The sequence below is a fragment of the Oncorhynchus masou genome, chromosome 7 (assembly GCF_036934945.1).
Source record: "Oncorhynchus masou masou isolate Uvic2021 chromosome 7, UVic_Omas_1.1, whole genome shotgun sequence".
Lineage (NCBI taxonomy): Eukaryota > Metazoa > Chordata > Actinopteri > Salmoniformes > Salmonidae > Oncorhynchus > Oncorhynchus masou.
In genome coordinates this window covers 10,886,833-10,903,607 of record NC_088218.1, presented here as the reverse complement: position 1 = coordinate 10,903,607, position 16,775 = coordinate 10,886,833, and the positions used below count along the sequence as shown (strand labels likewise).

Here is a 16,775-nt window from a genome sequence, read left to right as displayed (position 1 = left end):
TTTTGTCTGAGGGTAGGCATTATGTCTGAGGGTGATAGGCATTATGTCTGAGGGTAGGTATTATGTCTGAGGTAGTATTTTGCATTCATGTCTGAGGGTAGGCATTATGTCTGAGGGTATGCATTATGTCTGAGGGTAGGTATTTTGTCTGAGGGTAGGCATTTTGTCTGAGGGTAGGCATTATGTCTGAGGGTAGGCATTATGTCTGAGGGTAGGCATTATGTCTGAGGGTAGGCATTTTGTCTGAGGGTAGGCATTTTGTCTGAGGGTAGGCATTTTGTCTGAGGGTAGGCATTTTGTGTGAAAGGGATAGTTCACCCAAATTACAAAATGACACATGGGTTTCCTTACCCTGTAAGCAGTCTATTTCAGATCTAACGGATTCGATTCATATACATTTGGTAAAATATGTGAATAAAATAACTCTGGTTAATTTTGTAGTGGGCCTATTTATCCAGCCTGGCCTCAAAGACATTACATAGTAAATGTAAATATGTGATGCTCTAATTAGTATGATGTGTTACGTTTTGTATGGTTACATAAGACAGAAGGTTACTTAAGTCAAAAATGAAAGGAGGAATGTCTCTATGTTGCAACTACTTAGTAGGTTAGCTAACCCTTCCCCTAACCTTAACTCCTAACGCTAACCTTAACCCTAACCTTAACCATAACCCTAGCTAACGTTAGCCATGTAGCTAATGTTAGTTAGTCACAACAAATTGGAATGCGCAAGATATTGTATGAATTGCAATTCGTAACATATCATATGTATTGTAATTCATAACATATCCTACAAAATGGATCATGGACATCCACAAATGAATAAATACCATACTAAATGTAACATATACTCATTTGAGTTTCACAGGTTTACTTTTTACTGTGTTATGTCGACGTCTGAGTCCAGGTTGCACAACCCAGCCCAGCCTCAGAATGTTAGTGCTGTACTCTGTTTGTGAGGTTTCATTCTTGGTCTGGGTCTGCGGTTTAGGATGGTTGGTAAGTGACGAGTCTGTGTTGCTCCCCTGGACCCAGACGCACATTGCCCCTCCCCAAACGGTGCCTTTGTGCTCACATATAAAAACGGTCTGCATCCCCCAGTCTGTCTATCGCATCTGCTGCAGGAAAGGCGGTCAAAGTAGGCGCTGGGAGAAGCAGCACTGGGTAATATTTGGAAAGCAAGGGGAGAGAATACTATCCGCTCCTGACGGTCAACTTCACCGCACCTGGATCGTTCTTATTTTTACTTAGGACATAACTGGAAACGTAAAAGTGTCTTGTTTTTTTCTCTTTTTAACTTGACCAAAATGACTGGTAGCCCAGTGACAGGGCTGCTGGTTGCGCTGTGCGTAAGCAGCGCGGTCCATTGTATGCCAAAGAACCAAGGGAAAAACAAGAGACAAGCTCAGGAACAAGTTTACCCCGAACTCGCAGACACAGTACCCCTTGCTCAAGGTATGTAGACTTGCTCTTAATGTCATATTTTGTCCCTTAGATAAAGCATTTGAATGCACCTTGAACCCACATCTTGTAATTAACAACTGTAGTTACAATTCCGTTTATGAATCTTAGATTTTTTTTTTAACCACTACTGTACATGTATTGAATATGGGTGTTTAGCTAATCTATCATGCGCCGAATTTGCTCAGGACTCATGGCTCTTTTGTGTGTGTCTCCATCATCTTGCAGGCTGCGATGAGAACGGACATTCTTACAGACTAAACGATCAATGGGAGAAGGCTTACCGCGGGAGTACGCTGCTTTGTACCTGCAACGGAGCGGCAGGTATCAAATGTAAAACAAAACCCCAAGGTGAGCTGGAGCACCAGACTTGAATGTATAATGAAGTAGGCAATTTCTTCGTTTTTTTTGCACAACATCCGTGCGCTCTAGAGCGTGTTCCCTTTTTGGCACTTTTGCCATTGCGCACAGAAGTCGCTTCGTTTATCTCAAACGTTTAGGCCACATGTTGAAAGTCTTCTCTGGTGCATTCTGCAGGGGAGGAGACCTGCTATGACAAATACAACGACCAGACGTACCCTGTGGGTGCGACCTACGAGAGGGCGAAGGACGGCATGATGTGGGACTGCACCTGCATCGGTTCCGCCCGCGGCAAAATCAGCTGCACAATCGGAAGTGAGTTGCCCTTCCCAGCAACCCATAAAGCATTATTTGTGTACTTATGTATTACGTTGGTGTTTATGAATAATGATTGGTATTTTCGTTTCCAGACCGCTGCCACGAGGGAGGCAGATCCTACAAAATCGGGGACACTTGGAGAAGGCCCCACGAGACCGGAGACTACATGCTGGATTGCGTCTGTCTGGGAAACGGCAAGGGAGAGTGGACCTGCAAACCCGTGTGTGAGTGTCTGTCTGTCTGAGGACCTGTAAACCCTGTATGTGTCTGTCTGTCTGAGGACCTGCACACCGGTGTGTGAGGGTCTGTCTGTCTGAGGACCTGCAAACCCTTGTGTGAGTGTCTGTCTGTCTGAGGACCTGCACACCGGTGTGTGAGTGTCTGTCTGTCTGAGGACCTGTAAACCCCGTATGTGTCTGTCTGTCTGAGGACCTGCAAACCCTTGTGTGAGTGTCTGTCTGTCTGAGGACCTGCACACCGGTGTGTGAGTGTCTGTCTGTCTGAGGACCTGCACACCGGTGTGTGAGGGTCTGTCTGTCTGAGTCCTTTGAGTAGGAGAGACTAGGTGTAATCTGAAAGGAATGAATGTGTGGCCTGTGGGTTGTTGGGATCAACGTTTTTCTTAATATGGGGATGTCCTTAAACCAATCAAACCACAGTTCAAAGTCCTTCTTCGAGTCATTTATTGGAAATAGTGCTAGATGTCATTGTAAATATTTGAAGGCCATAACAGTCATCTCTGTCCCAAACGTTGCCCCATAACTGTTGATTTAGCTCAGTTGAGTGTTTTCATGGAACGTTAGGTGAGGTGACTCATATGGAGGTAGGCCCTAATGGTGAAGATGATTTGGTGATAATGTAGGCATGGTTTTGGAATTAGAAATATATCTTCTATCATCAGAAATATGTCATGTGTATCTGAGACTTTTATTATGGCATTGCCATTTAGATTTTTTGTTGGGACTCTTATTCTGGAAGAGATGGAGATATGCACTCTGTCGAAATAAATCTTATTCTGAAAATACCTTTCCAAGATTCACCTGCGCGTGAGGAGGATTCACAGGAGAGATGTGGGACAGAGAAGGGAAGTGATGGAGATGTAACCTGTTGTTCCACTAGAAAATAACTTGATTGTAACTCCATCATCAAACCCACAGGCCCTTTGGAGAAGGTAATGGATAATTAAGTTCAAATAATTAGGTTACAATAATAACAACATTTTTGGAACTTGTTTTTGTGCAGCGGAGCGTTGCTATGACAACACGGGCGGAGCATCCTACGTGGTGGGGCAGACCTGGGAGAAGCCGTACCAAGGCTGGATGATGATCGACTGCACCTGTCTGGGGGAGGGCAACGGACGCATCACCTGTACCTCTAGGAGTAAGTACACACACGCAAGCACATATATACACACTCATGTAAACGCAAACACACTTAAACACACACTCATCATTCCTTTCCTTATTTCTTTAGACCGTTGTAATGACCAGGACACCAAGACCTCCTACCGCATCGGAGACACATGGACCAAGACAGATGCTAACAGGCACCAACTCCAGTGTCTGTGTACAGGAAATGGCAGAGGAGAGTGGAAGTGTGAGAGACACTCTGCCACTACCGGTGAGTCAGCCCTCTTGTGTTTTACACACACTCTTTGTAAAATATTACAAGATTACCGCTGCGTTCTAAGGCACTGCATCTCAGTGCAAGAGGCGTCACTACAGTCCCTGGTTTGAATCCAGATGGTATCACATCCGGACGTGATTGAGAGTCCCATAGGGCGGAGAACAATGGGCCCAGCGTCGTCCGGGTTTGGCCGGGGTAGTCCGTCATTGTAAATAAGAATAAGAACTGACTTTCCTAGTTTAATAAAGGTTAAAAAAATAAAAAAATATATATATTTAAATGCATACATAATTAAATGAACAGGTTATACACTGACATACAGGTTATAAATTAATATATAGGTAACAGAGGAGGCTGGTGGGAGGAGGACGGCTCATAATAATGGCCGGGATGGAGTGAATGGAATGGTATCAAACCCATTCCATAAATTCTGTTCCAGCAACTACAATGAGCCCGTCCTCCCCGATTAAGTTTCCACCTTGGTAAATACATGTCTCTTTGTCTTCCTGGTGCGCAGGCACAGGTGTTAGTACAGGAACAGGTGTAGGAACAGGTACAGGAAGTACTCGTGTGACCATCCAGACGGAGCTCCACCAGCCCTCCACCCTCCCCGAACCCCCCCAGGAGGGGGCTTGCCGCACGGACTCGGGCGCCACCTTCCACGTGGGCATGCGCTGGATCAGGACCCAGGGCAGCAAGCAGATGCTGTGTACCTGCCAGGGTACTGGCGCCGTCAGCTGTGAGGAGAAGGGTGAGTCTTAACTCAGACTAAAAGTACAAGGTTGTGTCTCAAACAAGTATATTTCCATAGTCAAGGCCTGTCTTACCTCTTGTCTCACCTCATCTAATCTGGTCTAAACCTGTCTCACCTCACCTAATGTGGTCTAAACCTGTCTCACCTCATCTAGCCTGGTCTAAACCTGTCTCACCTGGTCTAAACCTGTCTCACCTCATCTAACCTAGTCTTAACCTGTCTCACCTCACCTAACTTGGTCTAAACCTGCCTCCCCTTCTCTCTCCCTACCCTCCAGAGGGCCAGAGCCAGGTGTACGGTGGGAACTCAGAAGGCCAGGCCTGTGTGTTCCCCTTTGTGTTCATGGATAAGACCTACTACTCCTGTACCTCAGAGGGACGTACTGATGGACAGCTGTGGTGCAGCACCACCTCTGACTACCATAGAGACCAGCAGTACTCCTTCTGTACCGAGAAGAACTGTGAGTCTGGGAGATGGATGGATGGATGGATGGATGGATGGGTGGGTGGGTGGATGGATAGATAGATATATACTGTAGCTAGCAAGATAGATAGCAGCATATCTAACTGTTGAAAGTTTGATCTGCTCTGTAGCCCTGGTGTCGACCCGAGGGGGTAACTCCAATGGTGCCCTGTGCCAGTTCCCCTTCCTCTACAACGGGCGTAACTACACTGACTGTACCGCCGATGGGCGCCGCGACGGCATGAGGTGGTGCGGTACCACAACCGACTACGAAGGAGAGCAGCGCTACGGATTCTGCCCCATGGCTGGTGAGTGTGTGTGTGATTTGTCAATTCACATGTCTCTTCCCGTCTCAGGCCCTCACACCAAACAATAAACAATATCACAGGAGCAGTCAGGCACATTGTCTAGCCCATCTTTACTGGCATGCAAACCAGACTATTGTTAGGTAAGATCGCTCTTTTGAAAGGTCATTCTGGCTCTGTATGGTGGGCGTGGGAAGGTCTGCTGGGCTACTGTCTTCAACAGTCACTGAATTCCTCTATTTGACAGAGGTCTTATCAAGATAAATGTACTAGGCTTGTCTTCATCCGTCTGATGTTGCCCTTACAGATGGTAAGAATGACTGTTTAACTGAAAGGGTTACTTACGGTCTACAGAGCCGTCAGAGGTTCAATGGGCAGTTAATGAGTTGGTCTTTAAACGCTATTAAGTGAGAGTGGACGGCCATGAAGAGGGCTGAGTAATGCCTCTATAAGAGCCTGTTAGAATGATTATGAATGACTCTTGGCTCCACTGGGCAGAGGATAGGACCCACACCCTGGCATGGGTCCAGAGTCTGTCTGGAAACTAAATCTGTCTCAGTTCCAAAAGAGATGATCCATGCCACCTACACACGCGCACACAGCCCCTCACTGACCCCTCTCTTCCTCCGTCCAGCCCACGAGGAGGCCTGCACCACCAACGACGGGGTCATGTACCGTGTGGGAGACCAGTGGGACAAACGCCACGAGGTCCTGGGTCACATGATGCAGTGTACCTGCTTGGGCAACAACCGCGGAGAGTGGAGCTGCATCGCCTACTCCCAACTCAAAGGTCCTACCGCCTTACTAGCACCTGTTCTCTTATGTGTTGTTAGACAACAGTCATAGGAGTTGTACTGTCATTACCTGGTTCTAGACCCAGTAGCCTTGACAACTGGAATGTAGAATGAACTGAAAGGATCAACCAGCATTTAAACCCCTTGTCTCCTCACCTTCCTACCCCAGACCAGTACATTATTAAAACCCCTTGTCTCCTTCGTACCCCAGACCAGTACATCATTAAAACTCCTTGTCTCCTTCGTATCCCAGACCAGTACATCATTAAAACCCCTTATCTCCTTCGCACCCCAGACCAGTACATTATTAAAACCCCTTGTCTCCTCACCTAACTACCCCAGACCAGTACATCATTAAAACTCCTTGTCTCCTTAACTACCCCAGACCAGTACATCATTAAAACCCCTTGTCTCCTTCGTACCCCAGACCAGTACATTATTAAAACCCCTTGTCTCCTCACCTTCCTACCCCAGACCAGTACATCATTAAAACCCCTTGTCTCCTTCCTACCCCAGACCAGTACATCATTAAAACCCCTTGTCTCCTCCTTCCTACCCCAGACCAGTACATCATTAAAACCCTTGTCTCCTCTCCTTCCTACCCCAGACCAGTACATCATTAAAACCCCTTGTCTCCTTCCTACCCCAGACCAGTACATCATTAAAACCCATTGTCTCCTCTCCTTCCTACCCCAGACCAGTACATCATTAAAACCCCTTGTCTCCTTCCTACCCCAGACCAGTACATCATTAAAACCCCTTGTCTCCTTCGCACCCCAGACCAGTACATTATTAAAACCCCTTGTCTCCTCACCTAACTACCCCAGACCAGTACATCATTAAAACTCCTTGTCTCCTTCGTACCCCAGACCAGTACATTATTAAAACCCCTTGTCTCCTACCCCAGACCAGTACATCATTAAAACCCCTGTCTCCCCCAGACCAGTACATTATTAAAACCCCTTGTCTCCTTCCTTCCCCAGACCAGTACATCATTAAAACCCCTCGTCTCCTTCGTACCCCAGACCAGTACATCATTAAAACCCCTTGTCTCCTCTCCTTCCTACCCCAGACCAGTACATCATTAAAACCCCTTGTCTCCTTCCTACCCCAGACCAGTGCATCATTAAAACCCCTTGTCTCCTTCCTACCCCAGACCAGTACATCATTAAAACCCCTTGTCTCCTTCCTACCCCAGACCAGTACATCATTAAAACCCATTGTCTCCTCTCCTTCCTACCCCAGACTAGTACATCATTAAAACCCCTTGTCTCCTTCCTACCCCAGACCAGTACGTCATTAAAACATCTAGTCTCCTTCCTCCTCCAGACCAGTGCATTGTGGATGGGCTGACCTATGAGGTGAGCCAGACCTTCACCAAGCGCCATGACCAGGGCTACATGATGAATTGCACCTGCTATGGACAGGGACGCGGGCGCTGGAAGTGCGACGCCATCGGTGAGTTTCTCTCTGGTTTCTCTTCAGAACTCCAATAAAGCCTTATCACACCTCTGGCCCTTTCTATCTAAGAGGAGGCTGACATTCTAAAGAGATTTTTGGCAGCAGGAATTTGAATCGCTTTCCTTCCCCTCCTCTCTCTGTCTCTCTCTGTCTCTCTCTCCCCCCCCTCCCCTCCTCTCTCTGTCTCTCTCTGTCTCTCTCTCCCCTCCCCTCCTCTCTCTGTCTCTCTCTGTCTCTCTCTCCCCTCCCCTCCTCTCTCTGTCTCTCTCTGTCTCTCTCTCCCCTCCCCTCCTCTCTCTGTCTCTCTCTGTCTCTCTCTCCCCTCCTCTCTCTGTCTCTCTCTCCCCTCCTCTCTCTGTCTCTCTCTCCCCTCCTCTCTTTGTCTCTCTCTGTCTCTCTCTCCCCTACTCTCTCTGTCTCTCTCTCCCCTCCTCTCCCTGTCTCTCTCTGTCTCTCTCTCCCCCCTCTCTCTCTCTATCTCTCTCTGTCTCTCTCTCCCCTCCTCTCTCTGTCTCTCTCTGTCTCTCTCTCCCCTCCTCTCTCTGTCTCTCTCTCCCCTCCTCTCTCTGTCTCTCTCTCCCCTCCTCTCTCTGTCTCTCTCCCCTCCTCTCCCTGTCTCTCTCTGTCTCTCTCTCCCCTCCTCTCTCTGTCTCTCTGTCTCTCTCTCTCCCCTCCTCTCTCTGTCTCTCTCTGTCTCTCTCTCCCCTCCTCTCTCTGTCTCTCTCTCCCCTCCTCTCTGTCTCTCTGTCTCTCTCTCCTCTCCCTGTCTCTCTCTCCCCTCCTCTCTCTGTCTCTCTCTGTCTCTCTCTCCCCTCCTCTCCCCTCCTCTCTCTGTCTCTCTCTGTCTCTCTCTCCCCTCCTCTCCCTGTCTCTCTCTGTCTCTCTCCCCTCCTCTCTCTGTCTCTCTCTGTCTCTCTCTCCCCTCCTCTCTCTGTCTCTCTCTGTCTCTCTCTCCCCTCCTCTCCCTGTCTCTCTCTCCCCTCCTCTCCCCTCCTCTCTCTGTCTCTCTCTGTCTCTCTCTCCCCTCCTCTCCCTGTCTCTCTCTGTCTCTCTCTCCCCTCCTCTCTCTGTCTCTCTGTCTCTCTCTCCCCTCCTCTCTCTGTCTCTCTCTGTCTCTCTCTCCCCTCCTCTCCCTGTCTCTCTCTCCCCTCCTCTCCCTGTCTCTCTCTGTCTCTCTCTCCCCTCCTATCTCTGTCTCTCTGTCTCTCTCTCTCTCCCCTCCTCTCTCTGTCTCTCTCTCCCCTCCTCTCTCTGTCTCTCTCTCTCTCTCTCCCTCCTCTCCCTGTCTCTCTCTCCCCTCCTCTCTCTGTCTCTCTCTGTCTCTCTCTCCCCTCCTCTCTCTGTCTCTCTCTGTCTCTCTCTCCCCTCCTCTCTCTCCATTTAATTTAAATGTAAGGGCTTTATTGGCATGGAAACATATGTTTACATTGCCAAAGCAAGTGAAATAGATAACAAACAAAAGTGAAATAAATATTACATGTACAGTAAACATTACACAAAAGTTACAAAGGAATAAAGACATTACAAATGTCATATTATGTACAAATAGTTAAAGTACAAAAGGGAAAATAAATCAACATAAATATAGGTTGTATTTACAATGGTGTTTGTTCTTCACTGGTTGCCCTTTTCTTTTGGGAACAGGTCACAAATCTTGCTGCTGTGATGTCACACTGTGGTATTTCACCCCATAGATATGGGAGTTTATCTCTCTCCTCCTCTCTCTCCCTCCAGACCAGTGCCAGGAGCCTGAGAGCAGGGCGTTCTATCAGATTGGAGAGACCTGGGACAAAACCATCCACCAAGTCCTCTACCGCTGCTATTGCTACGGCAACGGTATTGGTGAGATGAGCTGCGAGCCACAGCAGACCTTCCCAGGTAAGGAGAGAAGTCTGATTGGCTAACAGAAGTGTGACCAGTGAAGCATAAGTGGAACTGTCTGAGTGTGTCCTCTGGGCAGATAACCCAGGTCAGGGCTGTCTTCAGTGGGGTGTTGATCAAGGACATTACCCCTCCCTCGCCATCCATGCCCCACCCCCTTCTCTTTACGCCTTGGACACCTGCTGGGAGTTAATCGTTGTTAGCTCTTCTTTTTAACTGTCCCATTCACTCCCTCCTTTCAATACCCTCCATCCCCCCTCTATCGAAAGGCCCTTTCAAATTAAACGAGGGGGCGGTGTGTCACCCCTTCACCACCTCTGCAGGGAGGGGGGAGGGGACTGCTAAACATTGATGTGGGGCAAATGGAGAGGGGTGCGTCCGTCCACCTTTCTCGCCCCCCCTCCCTCCGTGGGTCTTTGTAGTTTCGGAGGTCTTTGTTGGCTCTCCCCTACTGAGAGGCTGAGTATTGTTGTTCTACCCAGCTGGGCAGGGAGGGCCGAGAGGTTGGGGGACTTAATTACCTGCGCACACTTCCTGTCTCTCTCTCAAACCACTGGGTGGTAACACGCTTTGGGCGAAACAGTCCCAACTCCACCTCCTAAGAGGCCCCTCACAGCACTGGCTCGTCCTGCACTGAGCCCGTGCTCTATAGGGGACTGTGTCAATCAGAAAAGCTCAGCTGAGCTGTGTTCAGACCACACCAACCAGGAGTTACCAACTGGCCACTTTGATGCAGTGTTCTGAAACACTTTGAGCCCAGTCTAAGTTCTGAATCCTGCACCCTGTTATCCTGCCCTAGTTTTGCCATGTGGCCTGTTACAGATACAGAGGAATAAATGTATGTTTTGATTGTTTAGAGTTATGTTTGGTGCAGGCCAGGGACCTTAAGAGTGCAGGTCAAATGACTCCCTGCTGTTGCTGCGAGTTGCTCACCTGTGACAGGGAGGTGTTTGTATGTATGGTGTGTGTGAGTGAGTGTGAGTCAGTGGGGGTGGACATATTGCCCTGGTGCGATTTCAGACACTGAAGACACCTAGTGATTTACAGGCCCAGTGGGTGTCATAGTTGGTTGAGACCAGAGAGTGGAGAGACTTCTGGTTCGGACTAGTTTCCATCCAACCCACTGTACTGACAAGTTAGTCTAGGACCTTTTTTGGTCACACCAGGTCTGTCTGGTGTGAACTGTGAACCAATTGACACTGAAAAGCGAATGTGACTTTTAACAATTGTGTGTTTATTTACAGAACCTTAATATAAAGTTGTTCACGGAGTAGCATTTGTTCAGTACCATCTTGTCTGTGACATTTGGCTTGATCGTAGACTACAGACTTGTAATAATATACTCTCTCTTCTTCCTCCTCCTCTCTCCCCAGGTGGCCACCGCCCAGTCCAGGTGATTATCACAGAGGCAGGGAAGCAGCCTGACTCCCACCCCATCCAGTGGAACGCCCCAGCCTCCTCACACATCACCCAGTATATCCTCAAGTGGAGAGTGGTAAGTGGCTCTCTACTGCTCATCCTAGATACTGGTCATTGGTGGTAGTGCAGCCACACTCTTTTATTTAACGAGGCAGGTCAGTTAAGAATAAAGTCTTATTTACAGTGACGGCCTACCCCTTCACAGCGCTCAGCCAGTTGTGCCCCGCCCTATGAGACTCCCGATCCCGGCCGGCTGTGATACAGCCCAGGATCAATCCTGAGTCTGTCATGACGCCTCTAGCACTGCGAGGCAGTGCCTTAGACCGCTGCACCACTCGATAGCCCTTGAAGCCCTATGCCACTAGAGGTGGACTGACTGTCTTATAGGAAGCAGTACCACAAGAGGTGAACATACTCTCTTGAAGTACTCTACCTGTTTTTAATTCTCCGATATCCAAAGTGGAAACAAGTTATTCCAGGTACTGTTTTTCACATGACGTTCTTTAAAAAAAATCCTGAATCACTTAAAGTGAATGTTCCTATTCCATTCCTGAAAGTGTTGCTGAAAAGTAATGAGTAAACCAGTGCCCAAACAGGAGGTTGCAACATTTAGTTGTCTCTGTGTCAACTCTGAAGAAGAGGACAGGTTTTGAGCACAGAAAAACAAGGTTGTGGGGGGTTCTTGAACTCGCCTGAAAAACACACACTCACATACACATAGATCCAAATTGTATCGGACGGTCACAAACAACCCTCAACATCCAGCTACAGTACAAATGCTGTGTGTTTCTCTCCTAAAGGAAAAATCCAGTTTCCTCTCGTCTCACACTCTCTCTGAAGGGGCCCTGATCTGCCAAGCTGTTACCCTTTATTTAATTCAAACATATTTCCTGCTAAGTGGTAGTGGTTTGTATGTTTTGGATGGGGGTCCTCTCTCTCTCTCTCTCTCTCTCTCTCTCTCTCTCTCTCTCTCTCTCCATCTCTCTCTCTCTCTCTCTCTCTCTCTCTCTCTCTCTCTCTCTCTCTCTCTCTCACTCTCTCACTCTCCCTCTCTCTCTCTCTTTCTCTCTCGTGTTGTGAAGAATCTGTAGTTTTCCGATCGTCCGAAGCCAAGTTGAATATCCCCAGAAGCAGGGAGGGGCAGAGAGACAGGGTGCCAGAGAGTCAATGCCAGTGACCACATTGGCAATAGGCTGGGCTTGGAGAGTGTTGGAATGAGTGTTAGTAGTGCAGACTGTAAATGTTGCCCACCGTTTTTCATTCCATATCATCTCATTCATTCATAGTCCTGACACTGTAGGTTAAATATATATATCTATATTTGTACCCATTTGTATCTGAAGTAATGTGTGTGTGTGTATATATATATACAGTACGTCAGATAGAAATTGGTTCGTATCACCATGATGTTTTCAGCACTTTGACCCTTGCTATCTTTGAAGTTCACTCCCTGACCTCTCCCTTCTGTTCTCTGCCCTTTGACCCCTGGTAGAAAAACACCCGTGCCCCCTGGAGAGAGGCCACCATCCCAGGTAACCTGAACTCGTACACCATCGCTGGGCTGCGGCCAGGTATTACCTATGAGGGTCAGCTGATCAGCATCCTGCGCTATGGACGCCGCGAGGTCACCCGCTTTGACTTCACCACCACCTACGGCTCCCGTAAGTCTCCCAACTGTGTGTGTGTTTTGAGTGTATTAATGTTACACCGACCGTTGATTCCACTGTGTCCGTCTCTTTGGTTCCTCTATATAGCTACACTTTCACAAACCTGTCTCTTTTTCTCTCCTAAAAATCTTAAGTGTTATTAATGTGTTATTACCACCCTTGTCCAGTTGGGGTGACCTCTGAGGGTGAGACGACCCAGCCTCCTCCCGTGGTGGACACTTCTGAGTCGGTGACAGAGATCACGTCCAGCAGCTTCATCATCTCCTGGGTGTCAGCCTCCGACACCGTGTCAGGCTTCAGAGTGGAGTATGAGCTGAGTGAGGACGGAGCCAAACCTCAGGTCCTGGGTGAGTAGCTCCAACATTTACTGGACTAACTCCTGCAGTATAGACCATCCAGAAGAGGTTTCCAGTTTATTCCAGTCTTACTCCTGCAGTATAGACCATCCAGAAGAGGTTTCCAGTTTATTCCAGTCTTACTCCTGCAGTATAGAACATCCAGAAGAGTTTTCTAGTTTATTCCAGTCTTACTCCTGCAGTATAGACCATCCAGAAGAGTTTTCTAGTTTATTCCAGTCTTACTCCTGCAGTATAGACCATCCAGAAGAGGTTTCCAGTTTATTCCAGTCTTACTCCTGCAGTATAGAACATCCAGAAGAGTTTTCTAGTTTATTCCAGTCTTACTCCTGCAGTATAGAACATCCAGAAGATAGTTTATTCCAGTCTTACTTAGTATAGAACATCCGAGTTTTTGTTTATTCCAGTCCTGATTAGAACATCCAGAAGAGTTTTCTAGTTTATGTTTTAATTGAATGATTGATTGTCTCGATTGGTTGATTGATGTTTTAATTGAATGATTGATTGTCTCTGTCCATCAGACCTGCCCCGTACCACCACCTCTGTGAGCATCAGTGACCTCCTGCCTGGCCGTAGATACAACGTCAACGTGTATGAGGTTTCCCCTCAGGGAGAACCCACCCTCATCCTCACCACCTCTCAGACCACAGGTATTATACCAGCTTTCACACACCCTTCATCACCATTACTCTTCATCCCCTTTACCCTTCATAACCCTCACCCTTCATCACCGTTACTCTTCATCCCCTTAACCTTCATAACCCTCACCCTTCATCACCGTTACTCTTCATCACCCTCACCCTTCATCACTGTTACTCTTCATCCCCTTAACCTTCATAACCCTCACCCTTCATCACCGTTACTCTTCATCACCCTCACCCTTCATCACTGTTACTCTTCATCCCCTTAACCTTCATAACCCTTACCCTTCATAACCCTCACCCTTCATAACCCTCACCCTTCATCACCGTTACTCTTCATAACCCTCACCCTTCATCACCGTTACTCTTCATCACCCTCACCCTTCATCACTGTTACTCTTCATCCCCTTAACCTTCATAACCCTCACCCTTCATCACCGTTACTCTTCATCACCCTCACCCTTCATCACTGTTACTCTTCATCCCCTTAACCTTCATCCCCTTACCCTTCATAACCCTCACCCTTCATCACCGTTACTCTTCATCACCCTCACCCTTCATCACTGTTACTCTTCATCCCCTTAACCTTCATAACCCTCACCCTTCATCACCGTTACTCTTCATCCCCCTCACCCTTCATCACCGTTACTCTTCATCCCCTTTACCCTTCATAACCCTCACCCTTCATCACCGTTACTCTTCATCCCCTTAACCTTCATAACCCTCACCCTTCATCCCCTTTACCCTTCATAACTCTCACCCTTCATCCCCTTTACCCTTCATAACCCTCACCCTTCATCACCGTTACTCTTCATCACCCTCACCCTTCATAACCCTCACCCTTCATCACCTTTACTCTTCATCCCCTTAACCTTCACCCTTCATAACCCTCACCCTTCATCACCTTTACTCTTCATCCCCTTAACCTTCACCCTTCATCACCCTCACCCTTCATCACCGTTACTCTTCATTCCCTTCACCCTTCATAACCCTCACCCTTCATCCCCTTTACCCTTCATAACCCTCACCCTTCATCCCCTTTACCCTTCATAACCCTCACCCTTCATCCCCTTTACCCTTCATAACCCTCACCCTTCATCACCCCTTCACTTAACCTTCATAACCCTCACCCTTCATCCCCTTTACCCTTCATAACCCTCACCCTTCATCACCGTTACTCTTCATCACCCTCAACCTTCATAACCCTCACCCTTCATCACCGTTACTCTTCATCACCCTCACCCTTCATAACCCTCACCCTTCATCACCTTTACCCTTCATAACCCTCACCCTTCATCACCGTTACTCTTCATCACCCTCACCCTTCATAACCCTCACCCTTCATCACCGTTACTCTTCATCCCCTTAACCTTCACCCTTCATAACCCTCACCCTTCATCCCCTTTACCCTTCATAACCCTCACCCTTCATCACCGTTACTCTTCATCCCCTTAACCTTCATAACCCTCACCCTTCATAACCCTCACCCTTCATCACCGTTACTCTTCATCACCCTCACCCTTCATAACCCTCACCCTTCATCACCGTTACTCTTCATCACCCTCACCCTTCATAACCCTCACCCTTCATCACCGTTACTCTTCATCACCCTCACCCTTCATAACCCTCACCCTTCATCACCGTTACTCTTCATCCCCTTAACCTTCACCCTTCATAACCCTCACCCTTCATCACCATTACTCTTCATCACCCTCACCCTTCATAACCCTCACCCTTCATCACCGTTACTCTTCATCACCCTCACCCTTCATAACCCTCACCCTTCATCACCTTTACTCTTCATCCCCTTAACCTTCACCCTTCATAACCCTCACCTTTTATCACCCTCACCCTTCACCATCATAATTCACTCTCTGACAGGAATACATTGACCTCTTCTCTAATCTAATTATTTGTTATTTCTACTGCACATTCTTCCACTGCAAATCTACCATTCCAGTGTTTTACTTCCTATATATATATATATATATATATATTGTATTTACTTCGCCACCATGGCCTTTTTTTTGCCTTTACCTCCCTTATCTCACCTCATTTGCTCACATCATATATAGACTTATGTTTCTACTGTATTATTGTCTGTATGTTTGTTTTACTCCATGTGTAACTCTGTGTTGTTGTATGTGTTGAACTGCTTTGCTTTATCGTGGCCAGGTCGCAATTGTAAATGAGAACTTGTTCTCAACTGGCCTACCTGGTTAAATAAAGGTGAAATAAAAGATAAATAAATAAAAATCCAGTGCTCCTTATCCCCCCTCAGCTCCTGATGCCCCTGCTGAACATCAGATCAACCAGGTGGGAGAAACCTCTATCTCCATCAGCTGGTCCAAGCCCCAGGCCCCCATCACAGGCTACCGTTTGGTCTTCACCCCGTCAGTAGAGGGCAGCAGCACCGAGCTCATCCTCCCAGACACTGAGACCTCCGTGACCCTGGTTGACCTTCGACCTGGCCTGCTCTACAACATCAGCATTTACGCTGTGGAGGAGAACCAGGAGAGCGAGCCCATCTTCGTCCAGGTCAACACGGCCGGAGAGCCAGCACCAGGTAGAGAACTGGACAGCATACAGAACAACAGAACCAAACATGACCCTAACCCTACACACACTCTAACCATAACAAAACCTCAGACTTGACTTACTTGACTTCAGCCCATGGCTCCTATAAGGAGCATAGGCCATTGACCAATGTCCTTCAGTTGAATTGGCTTGCAGTCATTTCTACCTCAGACTTGGTTTGAACTGACTTTGAGTTGATTTTGGCATGCACTTTATCACCCTTCCAACATTAGAGTCAATCATTTCCTATACAGCTACATTCCTATTCAAAGGGTTCTCCTATGGGGACAGCCGGAGAACCCTTTTAGGTTCTAGATCGCATCTTTTCTTCGGAGAGTGTTGGCCCAGGCAGTAAAATTATAGTTTGAAGCCATGGAGCCATTTCATTGTACCTTCTAGGGGAGTGCTTCTCTCTCTCTCTCTCTCTCTCTCTCTCTCTCTCTCTCTCTCTCTCTCTCTCTCTCTCTCGGGTGGAGTCAGTCCCTGCTGTGAGTGACAGTTGGTAGAGTGTGAGCTTGGAGGAGCCTAGGGCTCTGGGCTAGCCATGTAGGGCCAGATGGAACCTGGGGTAGGGTTTCTCCTCTGTTTGGTTCTGGACTGGGCCTGTCAGACTGGTTCTCTCAACTCCCTCACTGACTTAAGTACTTTCACACAAGAAAGATACAGACTCACACACTTTCACGCGCACAGACA

The 16,775-nt window shown here is 47.7% G+C and overlaps 1 protein-coding gene across 2 annotated transcripts in view; it reads left to right on the top strand.

The window, feature by feature from the left end:
• The first annotated feature begins 1,101 nt into the window (after nt 1-1,101).
• Nucleotides 1,102-16,775, top strand: part of fn1b (fibronectin 1b) — a 31,841-nt gene continuing 16,167 nt past the window's right edge. For both annotated transcript variants that reach the window (XM_064970397.1, XM_064970396.1), the window contains exons 1-17: nt 1,102-1,455; nt 1,690-1,812; nt 1,999-2,136; nt 2,232-2,363; nt 3,382-3,519; nt 3,613-3,759; nt 4,283-4,516; nt 4,797-4,979; nt 5,113-5,289; nt 5,921-6,076; nt 7,410-7,538; nt 9,276-9,419; nt 10,796-10,917; nt 12,334-12,502; nt 12,676-12,855; nt 13,386-13,514; nt 15,787-16,071. In XM_064970397.1, coding sequence (XP_064826469.1) covers nt 1,308-1,455; nt 1,690-1,812; nt 1,999-2,136; nt 2,232-2,363; nt 3,382-3,519; nt 3,613-3,759; nt 4,283-4,516; nt 4,797-4,979; nt 5,113-5,289; nt 5,921-6,076; nt 7,410-7,538; nt 9,276-9,419; nt 10,796-10,917; nt 12,334-12,502; nt 12,676-12,855; nt 13,386-13,514; nt 15,787-16,071 — 2,734 coding nt within the window. In that variant the 5' untranslated portion in view covers nt 1,102-1,307. The remainder of the gene's footprint in view (nt 1,456-1,689; nt 1,813-1,998; nt 2,137-2,231; nt 2,364-3,381; nt 3,520-3,612; nt 3,760-4,282; nt 4,517-4,796; nt 4,980-5,112; nt 5,290-5,920; nt 6,077-7,409; nt 7,539-9,275; nt 9,420-10,795; nt 10,918-12,333; nt 12,503-12,675; nt 12,856-13,385; nt 13,515-15,786; nt 16,072-16,775) is intronic.